This window comes from Anas acuta, chromosome 7, assembly GCF_963932015.1.
Source record: "Anas acuta chromosome 7, bAnaAcu1.1, whole genome shotgun sequence".
Lineage (NCBI taxonomy): Eukaryota > Metazoa > Chordata > Aves > Anseriformes > Anatidae > Anas > Anas acuta.
The window spans coordinates 20060060-20073446 of record NC_088985.1 but is presented as its reverse complement, the minus strand read 5'-3'; the positions used below and the strand labels follow the sequence as shown (position 1 = coordinate 20073446).

The 13387-nt window shown below is 42.8% G+C and overlaps 1 protein-coding gene across 2 annotated transcripts in view; it reads left to right on the top strand.

Annotated features, from left to right (window-relative positions):
* The first annotated feature begins 339 nt into the window (after window positions 1-339).
* VSTM4 (V-set and transmembrane domain containing 4) overlaps window positions 340-13387 on the top strand; it is a 33954-nt gene continuing 20906 nt past the window's right edge. For both annotated transcript variants that reach the window (XM_068687852.1, XM_068687853.1), the window contains exons 1-3: window positions 340-503; window positions 5752-6150; window positions 12240-12308. In XM_068687852.1, coding sequence (XP_068543953.1) covers window positions 449-503; window positions 5752-6150; window positions 12240-12308 — 523 coding nt within the window. In that variant the 5' untranslated portion in view covers window positions 340-448. The remainder of the gene's footprint in view (window positions 504-5751; window positions 6151-12239; window positions 12309-13387) is intronic.

Sequence of the window (13387 nt, the reverse complement as noted above, 5' to 3'; positions counted from 1 at the left end):
AACAGTCTGCCCAGTCTCGCCACCCTGCCCAGCCACCCTGAGCTGCTGGGCTGTCATGCTGGAAAGGCTTTCTGTGCTTGGAAAGGGGAAATCCCTGCTCCGCCTCTGCTCAGATCCCTGTCTTTTGGGCAGGGTGCGTGTGTGCACAGGGGGCTGCAGTGATGGCAGATGGAGCGGCCCCCGTCCCTACCTAGCCCTAGTGCCCTAGGAGAAAAGAAAAGGAATGAAGGCGAGAAAAAGAGGAGGGGAGTCAAAGCGGGGGCAGGACGGTGGGAAGCGCAGAGAAATGGGGAGGGAAGGGAGAAAGCGGAAAAAAAAGGAGGAGAAAGGGGAGGAGATGAAAGGCGAGGGGAGAAGGGAGGACGGGGCGGGGAGGAGGCAGTCGGCTCGGCACGGAGGGACGGGACGGGACGGGACGGGACGGGACGGCCCCGGCGCCCCGCGGGCCATGCGGCTGCTGGCCGCGGCTCTGGCCGCCCTGCTGGCCTCGGCCCCGGCCCCAGGTAAGCGGCACCGAAGGCACCCGGGGCCGGGGAGCGATGGTAGGGAGCCGGGAGAGGGGGGCTCGGCAGGCAGGAGCCCGGGCACGGGGATCTGTGCGGCGGGGGGGGTGGGGGGGGGGCCGCCGCCCCCGTTCGGGGGTCCCCGTCCCGCTGCGCCACCCCCGGGGCCGTGGGTGCGGGAGGAAACCCCGCTGGAAGCTTTCCCTCCGCCGCCTTCTGTGCCCCGTGCCGCTGCAGGCAGAGGCAGTTTTGGTCCCACAGGTGCCTGGATCCCCTAGGCAGCCAGTGGGCACGGGGACCCCCGGTCGCTTGGTGCTAAGAGCAGCCCCTGCTCCTGCCCGCTTCTCTTCCGAAATGAAAAGCGCATCGGGCAGCGCTGTGCCGGGTGCTGCAGCAGAGGACGAGTCCGGCTCTGAACTTCAAGACGCGGGGAGGGTTGGGAGGGTGGGGAAGCCCGGCTCCTTAGAGGGTAACGGGAGTGGGATTTGCACCTCTGCCTCAGCAGGGCAGGAGGCGGCAGAGGTTGAGTGTAGGTTCATCTTCAGTCACTGCAGGAGCTTTCCAAGGGAAGGAGCCTCTGACTTGTGAAAGTTGCAGACGTCCGTTCAAGCGCAAGCAGCTGGTTGCTTTTGGTGATCTTTCTAGCCAGCTCCTAATTATTTTCATTTAAACAAAGAGCTTTGCTTCTTCCTGGCTCATCTGCTCTTCTTACTTCTTAATTGAAGAGAAATCAAAATAAAGCAGGCTTTGACAGTAACATTGTTTCACAGAACAAACTACAACATGGATAGAAGCCGCCCCATCCACTTCTGGTCCCACAAATCCAAGATGAGATGGCAACTACTGAAATGGCAACTGCTCTTGGCGTGCCTCTTCAGTCCCTTGGCTATCAGCAAGGGCTGGGGAAAAAGTTCTCCCAGCCCTGAAAAGTGGCTTGTAGACTCTGTCCCTCAGTCTCCATGGAAGCAGGGAGAGGGACCTATAAATACTGCTAAACCCAGATGTGAGCAGCAGTTACAGGAGCAACCCTACTGGCGTGGGATCTCCACCGCAGCAGCTGGGGCTCTTCACAAGAACACAGCCCTGCTGGAGCTGCCCCCCAGGCCTAAGGACCCAGCAGCAACTGCTAGTCTTTTGCTGCTTCTCCAGCACAGACTGTGGGGCCAGCCCTGGCATGGGCAGGTTTCTGCCTACTGAAACTGTAGTGCCTTACTCCTGACAGTGCCATAAAAGCATTTTGCTATGTAATATGGCAGACAAAAGGTCCAAACATAGCTAACACTTGGGACTGAACTCCTGTGTGTAGGCACATGTGGACTATTTTTGGAATAGGATTTTTCATATTGGGGTGCAGTTTTAGCACTACCCTTCTGTGACTCCCAACAGCCCAGTGAGACATGTGGCTGGAAGGGACCAAAGAAACAAGCAGCTAAAGGCCAGGGATGAGGGCAACTAAATCAGCTGGTTGCAGATGGGAGAGAGACACACGTGTGATGATTAAGCACACTCCAAAGGAATCCTCAAGCCTTTGACTCACTCTCCTCCCTTTTTCTATAAATAGTTTCCCTTTTCAAGCAGAAGCAGGACTAAATTCTTGTGGTGAGCTCCACCTGAGCAGCAACATGGTGCTATACTGGGAAGTCAGGAAAATAAAACGTGATTCCTCACTTGGAGCAGCAATCTGAAGCCTAGAAACTCAGTGCTGTAATCGCACATAAGCCTGATCTCAAATTGTGGAGGAGTCTCCTGTCTTGGCACAGAGCCCACTACAAGGATAAACCTCGTGTTGGGGCTGGTCCAGTGGCCGCTAAAGACCAGAGAAACATTTCCACTAGCATGTGGAGGCCCTGACCGAGGCTCATCCTTCCCACATGGGAGGTAGATGACCTCTCCTCCAGCCATCCAACACTGCTCCTGCTCCAGTGGCAGTGGGCGGATAAAGTCAAATGGACACCATTTTCCTGTTTCATGTAAAGCATCACCTCACCCTGCCCAACATAAGATGAGGTGAGGTCACAGTCACCAGAAAATTTCCAAAGCTTTTCCATCTGATGCACTTGTACAACTGCCCTGGTTCAAGGTGCAGAAGGTAAGACATTTCCACTGCTCAGACAAACCTTCAGGCAACTGGCCCTCTGAAGTAAACGAGCTTTCTTACACAAAGGATGCAAAATTTGATATTTCCTTACAAAAAGACACATCCCCCAGGGAAAAGTAGAAGCCCTAGGTATAAAATACTGATTTTTGTATGAGTGTAAGCAGCTAGAAGGGAACCGGAGACTCCACATACAATGTCTCTTTATCTTCTCGCAGAGGCTTCCATCAGCACCATATCTGAATTCCTCAGTATTTTCTCTTGGGTACTTTTTGGCAATGTGTTCTGCCTAGTTTTGAATTAAGCAATGATTCTTTTGCTTTTTGTTTTGGGATAGTATTCCACAATTAATCCTAGCCAGCTTTTTCAAACAAGAAGTTCACATGTCAGGAAAATGACATAATTGTTTTTCTTTACAGCTTTTCATGATATGTTCATAATATCGGTAGAGAAAGCTCATGTTTCTCATTTACCCAAACCACATTTTTATAATCAATTTCTTAAAAGTTTTATAGCATAAATAATTATGAGAACTCCCAAAAGTGCTGAAATTCCTAAATTTATTTCTTATTTTCTGAGCGTTCAAAATTTTAATCTCCTTTTGATGGCAGAGGCAGGCACTTTGTCTTCACATCTGCCTGTAAAGCACTGAGGCCCTGTAACTCCAGCATGTACTAAATGAACTTTCATGCCTGGAAATCTTTGGTGGTATTCAGACTTAGTTTTAAATTTCAACATCCTGTTCTACTTGTGTGCTTTCTATGATCCAAAATAATCTCTTGCTTTGGCACTCACATGAAGTGCACACTCACACAAACATAATGCACAGATAATTATATCAATAGCTTAGACTATTCTTAACTGTGTTTTCATGAATAAATCTTTTCATCTCATTACATTTTTTCCTTCACAAAGTGTCTACTTGTACAAAATGTCTACTTCATGGTGTCTACTTGGAAAAAATCATACCAATCAGTAAAGCTTTCTATTAAAATAACACAAAATAATTACGCTATTTATTTTCAGAGGGTTCTTCTCTCAAACTATTGCTATGTAACTTTTTAAATTCAATGGGATTTACTTTAAGTAAGGTGATACATTTCATCACAGTTTCAATGAGGCCACAGAAGCAGCATCTCTGCCTTCAGTACTCCCTCAGAAATAGATGGAAATACTTTACTTGCTTATTTTGAGATAAATATATGTTTGTGTTTCAGGAGCTGATGTCAGACAAGAGTCTGCCAAAATGCTCATCCCTTTTGTTAAAACGTTCCTAGCTGATGCGCTAGAAAAGTGTCCAGAAATGAAAAAAAAATCCTTCTCCCAGAGTTGTAATTCTCATTAGTATCTGAGTACAGTATACTCACATAACAGGAAGCTCAATATTCACATTTTAGAGGACATTTCATGCTTTGCACAGCATTTTGCAGGGAGTGTTTTCTCACTGTTAAAATATGCTTCTTCTCTCTAGTGGATGCCATCAGACCAGTAGATTACACACTACAAGTAACTTAGGAAACACGTTGCCATAATATACCAAAAAATAGATCAGGTCAAAAATAAATCAGTCTGTGATATGACTACCAAGGACATAATATACATTGGGAAAGAAATAAAATGGGTGTTGATTCCCATGCCTCAGAAAATCTGTTAACCATAAATCAGCAAGGTCAGGAAAGAAAAATCTTGCACTAATGAACAGCTATGGATTTCTTTCAACCTTCACCTACACTGACTATTGTTAGAAATAAAGCAGAGAGACAACTAGTCTAAACTAGGTTCATGATGAAGAACAGGAAAAAGAGAGTCAGAAATGAATGGAAAAAAAGAAATAACCATTTGCCCCAATATAACCGCATATCATACTTTGTCATGCAAGTAATGTCATATTAAAATGAATTTGTAGTCAGGAGGACTGATCTGACAGATTTAATCCAGATGATCATTTGATTATTACAAGGAGAATATTACTTAAAACAGAGGACACAGGGAACGGTAAAGCGAGGAGTTACCCTTATCTGAGGAGTTACAGGCTTGTAGGGAGGTCAGTAGCCCTTTAGTGACTCATCTAGGGAACAGCAGCATGTAAGGTTTGCACAGATTATGTCCAAAAGAAAGAAACAGAAGCATACACATTGACATTACGTGACTTTAGCAAGTCAGCATACGATTGTGGTAGCACGTAGAAAAACTGAGGACCAAGTAACAAAAGCGGAGCAGAACTTAGTAAAGCTAAGTCATGCACTTGGAGATTAGTAAGAATTTCTCTGATGAACTAGGAACTGAACCACAAATGACAAAGGAGGGAAAACACTCAAGTGTATCTAAATATAAACTGATATATAATCCCATATGAAAGTGTGATGAAAAAGGACAATGGAATTCTGGATACACAAAGTATTTCTAATCAAACCTGGAATGTACATTGACTATTTCACAGGACATTGGAGAGCTGCTTCTCAGAGCGTGTCTATAATTCCAGGCACCCATAATAAAAATAACAACAGCATTACAATCAAAACAAAAATGTAAGGAGGAAGCAATGCACAGAAGAATTACCAAAGTGAATAGGGAAGTGGAAATACTACTTTACCAGTGGAAACTAACAAAGCTTGGCTTCTTTAGTTCAGCAAAGTGCTGATTTGAGAGGCCAGATAATTGCTTTCTATATAGAGTCAGGAAGTAAATGCCATTTAAATTTAAAGGGTAAAGTTGGCACAGGAGCAAATGGGCATAAGCTGGTTATTGAAAAAAGTTAGCTTGGAAGTTGTAAGATGGATGCGAGTCACTGGAAGATGCAGGTCATGGAATAGCTTTCCAAAAGGTATTCTGGGCTCTTACTCCAAGCCAGTTCTAGACAAGGCTTGTTCAGGGTGATGAAAGATTATGTGATGTTGGGTCTGTGACAGCAAAGTGTCTACCTCAGCCCTATCTTATTTATTAGAGAACACAAGAATACTGGAACAGATTGACTGAATGCTGTCCTTAACTTTCACGGAGGGACAGAATATGTCAGGTTCAAGAAGCTCACTGAGTTGCTGCACACAGAACTCACACTGTTGGTTTACCTGCTGTTGATCTGTGTGCTGGGACAGATTATGGTGCTGTTGTGCTGGCAGGGAGGATTCTCACCGTCTTTTCTTTCCTTTGCAGATATTTGTGAGGCTTTAAACGTGACAGTCTCTCCAGGACCGACAGTGAGATACGCCGAGGGAGACAATGCTACCCTTTACTGCCACATTTCTCAAAAGAGAAAGACAGACAATTTGCTGGCTGTGCGGTGGGTCTTTGCTGCATCGCCTACCCAGGAGTATCTGATGATCAAAATGACTAAGTTTGGGTCTGTCCAGTATTACGGAAATTATACTCATAATTTCCACAAGCAAAGACTTCGTCTTCTTAAGGAGAAACATGGAACTCTGTACAAATTCCTTATCCTAAGCCTCCAGCAAACAGACCAAGGACACTATATATGCAAAGTGCAGGAAATTGGCAAACACAGGAATAAGTGGACAGCATGGTCAAATGGCACAGCAGCTACTGAAATTCGAGGTGAGAAATCACTGATTTCAGTTCTGTCATTTTTCTTGTCCTATGATCTTTCTGTCAAGTTCATCCATAAGACATTTGAAGTTAGGTTATTTTTTTAAGTGTTATCTGTGGGTATGAGAAGAAAATCTAATACCCTGCTTCTTTACTTACACATTACAATTTAAACTTTATTCAGCCCATAATAAGATGTAAACAAGCAAGATTAGTATATTTGTAGAAGATGGTCTATTTCCTTTGCCTTTCACCAGAATAGCAGCAATTAAGGTTCTGTTAAATTCAGCTATGGGTCTCTACAACTTTGCCAGTGGGAACAAAGAAATGTCATTATTATTTAAATACAAAGGACAGAAAGAGAGAGAAATTAACCTATTTTCTAAAGAATATGAAGTGGGTTATCCAGAAATAGAAGATATTTTAGGTCTGTGTTTTGCCTCTCTCTTGGTGTTTTCATTTATTTTAGTTCGAACCCAGAAGCAGTTTATAAGTTGCATTTCTAGTATTACTCCTGCACTTTTGTTTATATAATTTGTAGCCAGAAAGCAGAGCTAGAAAAGCAGCGACCAGCCTGACTTTAGATAAAGAATTGACCAGCAACAAGTGAGGTTTTGAACCATACATATCAACTGGAAAACAGGCCTTCTCTTTGGCGGGGGCTCAGCTCAAACCTAACACCACCACACCCATGGTGAAACTGGACTTAGAGAACAGACTCCTTTGAAGAGCTGGCTGAGCTCAGCATTTGTGCTGTCAGGGCTAGCTGACAAACAAGCCCCCCGCATGTGGTTTTACATACAGAAAAGTTGATTTCCCACAGAGCCAGCTCTGAAGACAATGCCAAAAATCAAGGGGGACTGCTTGGTCCATAGGTCTGGAAATTCAAGAGGTTTATCTAGCAATCACAGAAAAACTTGTAAGAGGAAATTGTACTTCATGAAGTTTCTGCCATTGCTGTTGATGCTAAATTTAGTGTTGTGTTTAGATTGCAAAGGTTATTCCCGTAGCTGGGAAATCCCAATCCCATTTATCTAATTTTTGTTTTGGGGAAAATGTCCCTAGCTCTTTTCTAAAACCAATTTTGCACTAAGAGGACTCCACTGACTACAAGCTTTTTCCAGATAGGTTCAAACATGTTTCTGTAGACTTAATTCAAAGCACATTCCCTTAGTGCCATCTTCATTAGCATCACTCAGGTTTCTGTATCACTTTTGGATTATACACACACCGGGGGACAAATGTAACAGTAAAAAATAATCTTTGAGTGCATGATCTCCTCTGGAAAGCTCTCAGGTGTCACTACAAGAGCAAAGGTGGAAAAACAATATAATGAGATAAACAGCAATTTCACTTTGACCAGCAATGTTTAAATCTGCCTTGAGAAATTATGGCATTAATATAATACAATTAGCTGATTATTACTAGCAGTGATGAAAGACACTAACGATCCAAAGCTGAATCTCTGGTTGTTTTGGTAACAAAGACCATGGGTCAATTTCAAACAACCATAAGAAAATCTTTGGTCTTACTGGTTATGTAAAGTTTGTCCCTCTCTGAAGAAAAGCTCCAAGCTCAAAGCTGGTAACTCTTGTTCTTGCTCTGCCCTGTGCCCAGTGACCTTCCACATCACAGTCAATGACTGGGGCTCCTGGATATGCCACAGGAGGAGGTGGCCAGCACTAAGGTTATTGTGGAGAGAGAACACGTTAGGATACAGGACACAGAATTCATTAGCTTCACAGTTCAAAGAACAATTGCTTGTTTGTTTTTTGTTGTTGCTTTCACTCTGTTGTTTTTAAATGGGGAGGAGTAAAATTACCGGGGCCCAACATTCCTTGAACTCAGCCATCTTGCATCTCTGGAGATCATTAAATTTTACAAGCACTGACCCCATGTTGGGTGGCTGGAGCCAAGGCACAGTGGTTAGTCTCACAACCACACAGGGATCTGTGCTGAAATGAAACTTTATGGTATGCGTGATTTAGTCCTGCAGGCTTCAGGCACTAGCTTGCTTCACGCTCAGCAGTTATTCTTCCCTGTTGTTCCTGCTCTTGGCTAGGAACTGGGACTCCTCCTCCTCTCCCTCTCTCTTCCTCTTTCACCCCTCCAGATTTGGCTAAAGGGAACTTGGAGGAAGGAGACCTGATCACCCCAGCTGCCTCAGCCACCTCTGGGAAGGGGCAAAGCTGGCGAATGATGCAGGGGACAGAAGCCAGGGCTTGAGTCTCAGCCTACAAAAACATGGTGGTTCATATGCTGTGCTGGAGGGGAAGAGGAGGAGAGGCTGAGTGTAACAACAGGGAGGCTTCCTCTGGTGCTTGAAAGGGATGGGCAGAGCTTGCAGACCTACAGGTAGAGCAAGGAGGTCAGCATACAATCCTGGAGTCTTAGACTACACCTTCATCCCCATCCCAGGCTGTCCCTCACATCAGAGAGCTTCAGAGACTCCTTCAAACCTGCTTCAAACACTGACATCCTCTCTTTGTGTTTTCCAGTGCTTTGGGGAAAAAATACTGAGGATTACTCGAGGGAGGAAAGCTAGAGAGAACCAGGTCTGATGCAGAGAGAAGTGAAGGAGAAGAATATCGTTTCAGCTGAGGGAACTATGCTGCCCCATTGCCTAAGATCATCCGCAGCAGACCAGTAGCTATCTTCAAGAGTGGTGCACTGAAGGATAACAACTAGTGCATTTATTGCACAAAGAACTTGCAAAATAAACCAGAACATAAACACAAGAAGTGCAGAACAAGTACTTCAGGAAAAGGAAGGAAAAAAAAAAGAAAAAAAAGAGAGGAAAATCAGATGCAGGACCATTTTTAGGATTTTCCCATGATAGTGTAATTTCATAAGTCAGTAGTTTAGAGTGTTACCACATTCAGTGAAGGATAGAATTTCCTAAATGCCTGTACTGAAAACATATGGATTTATCTGGAGTGTTTGTATGTTAGGGGAACAACATATTGCAGATAAATGGCAACAGAAGAAAAAGCAATATAAAATATTGATGGACCACCTGTCAAAACCCTTCTCACAAATGTCACTCTGCATGTTTTCAATAACCTGTTGTACAGGTTATTGATAACTATAACACAGAAATGCCTCATTGCTCTTCCTAGCCAAAATCTGGGGTTCAGATTAATTTAGTTATTGCAAAGAAGAAAAATGGGAAATTATCAGTCTGTTCCTTAAATTCTAAATTAGCTCTTATTTTTCTGATTTTTAGTACTATTTATAAATACATAATCATGGTGAGGATTTGCAGCTATGAATTCATCCTTCTCAAACTGTCTGGCCATCTGTACTGCTTCTCTCTGCTTCCAGTGTAACCCAAAGCAAGGCAGAAAACTTGAGATAAGGAAGGAGGGAAGGCCACCTGTAGAGTACACACACTGACAACACTTCACGGGGATCTCAGGCAGACACCCCCAGAAGGAATATCTATTTGAATTCCAAATCCAGGTTAAGAGATCGTGGAATCACAGAACCATAGAAAGAATGGCTTGGGTTGGAAGGGACCTTAAAGATCATCTGGTTCCAACCCCCCTTCTAAGGGCAGGGGCTAAGATACTAAGGAGACACTTGAAAAGTCACATATCTTTAAATGTCATAGCCACTGTTTTAGTGCTAAAAGCCCCTTTACTGGGAAATAATTGCCTTAGCTAGCACAAGATAAAACACTGTGATTGGACAGACCTTGCTACACATGGGAGGGAAGGCAACGATTTTCAGTGGTGATAAAGTCTTCAGTTTCCCCAGTGGTAACACTTGGGCTTTTCAAGGAAATTTTCTTCCAAACACATTTTGTATTTTATATTATGATCAGTTACACTTTTTATTGCAAAGGGATTTGGTTTTATTGCAGTTAGATCCTGGAAAAAAGAAAAGGAGCAATACAAATTGCCTGAAGCACATGGATACTTAAACCGTACTGTTTGTGTTTTATCAAGTAAGGTAGCAGTGCTCAAATGCATCACAGTTGCTGTCTTTTCTAACATTTTGTTCCAGTTAATGTGTCTGCAATTATGCACAAATTCAAAGCGGTCTCTTTATGCTGAAGCACCAGATAAATTTCTTACAAGCTTGCACATTAGGTGGATGCAGAAATAGGAATTATTTTTGTTAACACAGGAAGAGGAGGTCACTGCGTAAGACAGAAAATTGCAGGGGGAATGCAGAAGGAAGAGTCATCCTGCACCTTCAAAATCTAACTGGCACTGCAAGCAGAAAAAAACAGAGGCAGTTCAGTATGTAGCCTTTGTCAGCCACAAAGCATAGCACTATTTCAAGTAAAAGAACTTGATAGATTAAGCCTGTGTCTGTAGTATCTAACACTTTTTTTTTTAAATATTTTTTATTTGCTAGCAAGTTTGCTAGTGTGAATTTGTGTAGTCCATAAAGAGGCTGCAAATGCATTTTTTTGCAACACCATTTTTTACAGGTAGACATATTGGAGTTGTGGAAAATCAAAAAAAAAAAAAAAGAAAGAAAAAGAGTTACAGTTCCTTAATGTTTAATAATGGCAGTTAAAAGATCAGCTATACATCTAGCTTCTCCTCTAGGGGCTGAATAAATTTTTCAGAATCAGAGCCTCATCTGATGGGGATGGAGAGTCCTACATTTGTGAATTCACTTGTCAACTACAGCAACTTTGTGGTCTTTTAGAAAGCCCATCTGAAATTTGAAATGCTGCAGTTTGCCCCTTTAGGTGTAATGAATACAAGATAGCAAACAGAATTCACAGGAAGGATATTGTTAAATCCTGGTAAATCCATGTCCTCACGTTGTCAAGAAGTGTCTCCTACTTCTGCGATTTGACATACTCACTCTAAGCTAAGGTGGATCTTTTTCCCCTCCCTGCATCTTCTCATAAAAAGTATATTGTCTTTTCATGAGTTTGTCTGGTCAATATTAGCCTAAGAACAAGTTAATCATCTTCATTATAGTGCTGAATACACCAGAAAACATTTTGAGAGAGAAAAAAAAAAAAAAAGACATTGTAAAGATGGTTCTCCTACTGCTTTCCTATCAGAAAACTCAAAAAAGTGAGTAGTCTTCTATAAACAAGATGCAGCACCTCCATCATTTATGGTTGGATAATCCCTCCATTCCAGGTACTGCACATGGCTTAGGAAGAGCAGTACATGTTCTAAATGGTTTATGATCCAAGAGAAGAGATTATATGTAGGAGGACAAACAGAGAAAATCAGACAGTCCAACTGAAATCCTACTAGCATGGACAACAAGTGAGAGATGATCACAACATCTTGTTGAGAAGTTTGTATATCAGAGTTTCCTGTAGAAAAGATTCTGAATTCTATTAAATATTAGTAGCCTGTGCTGTTTCCGAACAGTAAAAATGTTGCAAGATAAAGAAATGCATTTTTTTTTCCTTCAGAAAAATAAAAAAAAGCCCTTTTTTTCAGGGAATGTATTCTAAAATACTTGCCAAAAATCTACTCGTGTGATACTTTCACCCAACAAATCACTAGACCTGTGAAAAAAAATGTTCAGGATAAGCTTCCCATCACAACTAAACAGCAGATTTCATTATTCCTGAAAGCATTTCCATATCCACTGAGTTAGCCCCACACATCACATCCCTACAGGACAGGCCTTAATTAATTTCCTTTCTAGTGGGATACTTTTCTGTAATAATTTGCCACACAACCCTCTCTTGGAGGCAACCAGGAGGACATCACCAGACTTCTTTTCCATTGTAATGATAGCTAGCATAAGAAATCATGGATTAACATAAGTGAGATCATCTAATCTGATGTCATCTAAATATGTCAGCATGCTTAAACAATCTAGCTGGGAGAGCAGAGAGGGTTTTGAACAGCGGGTGATCCAGCAGTCAGAGCATTTGGATTCTAGTACCAGGTTGCACAGTTGTTATGACACAGCAGATGAGATTTGATAGAAGACATTTTAGTAATGCCATTTTATAATTGCAGTGTTTCGTTGAAGGATAACTGTCCTGTGAGATCAAGTAAGACCTTGATGCACCAATGTGTAAGGCAGAACTACATTTACTCTGAGTGATCCCAACACGTTCTGCTGTGTGTTTTCAATTCTTGTTTTTTTTTTTTTACCAGTGATTTCATCAAAAACTTCTGATGATCCCAATTTCAAGAAAAACCATGAAGCTTGGAAGTTTTTTGAAGGTAAGACACATCTAACTGCTACTGGTTGCATACAAGATGCTAGTTTGGCCAAACTCTACAGTACAACTCAAGCACCCCCCAACAGGCCCAGTTTTGCATGTTCCTGTACAAACTCAGGCCTTGCCTCAGAAGGCATCCCACAGACTACAACGGGTGCTGGCAAAAAGAGAATGGAAGTCTTCAACTCCACTTTCTTACATGTTTGTTATGGTCAATGGGAAAGTGGCCTGCACCTGGCTGGTCATGCAAACCCTCATCCAGGAGGGTGCTGAGCATGAGATACCAAACACTGTACACTCCCCCCAGCCTTCGAAACTGCTCACAAACCATGCTCTGCACTGAGGGAGCAGCTTAAAGCTCCCAGGAGCTTCAAGGCAAGCAGTATTTTCTGTTTATTAGGGAACATCTGTTCCAAGAGACTGAAATCCAGAACCTGCATGCAGCTGGGATTTCCTCCACCTCCTCCCACCCCAACCCAGAGCACCAGTGAAGCACCAGCCTGACATTTGCAGCCACTGTGCTGCACTGCCTGACAGGCAGCACTGCTTGCTCAATTCTGCAGAGAGCCTTGCTGCTCAAACCACAATTTACACACTATATTGTTGTACTGTGTACGGGGAGATGTAAACGAAGCACAGAACTGTAGGTCAGGGGTCTGGTTCCAGCAACGCTATTTTCTACAAGAACACTTGACCTCTGAGGCTTGGTTTCCTCTCTGTAAAGTGGGAAAGAAGCCAATATACATCCCTAAGGACATTTCAAGACATTAATGGGTAGAGCATCCTTGAAGTGCTCTTTTTAGAGTTCTAGTAAAAGCAGAAATAAGTCATCAAAGACTTAGCCTTCTGAACAAAATACTCTGTCTTGATCTCCTGTGGTAGAAGTGCTGGCCCCTCTAGTGGGAATGTGTTATGGGACTTGACTGACAGCTATAAGGGGAGACTGAGGCTGTAGTTTGAAAAATAAAGAAAATGTATGGATAAAAAATCCAAGCCAATGCTGCCACCAAAAAAAATAATATAATAAAATAAAAAAATAAACAGCAATCACAGACTTCCTTCCTTCTTCCTCAGCCACTC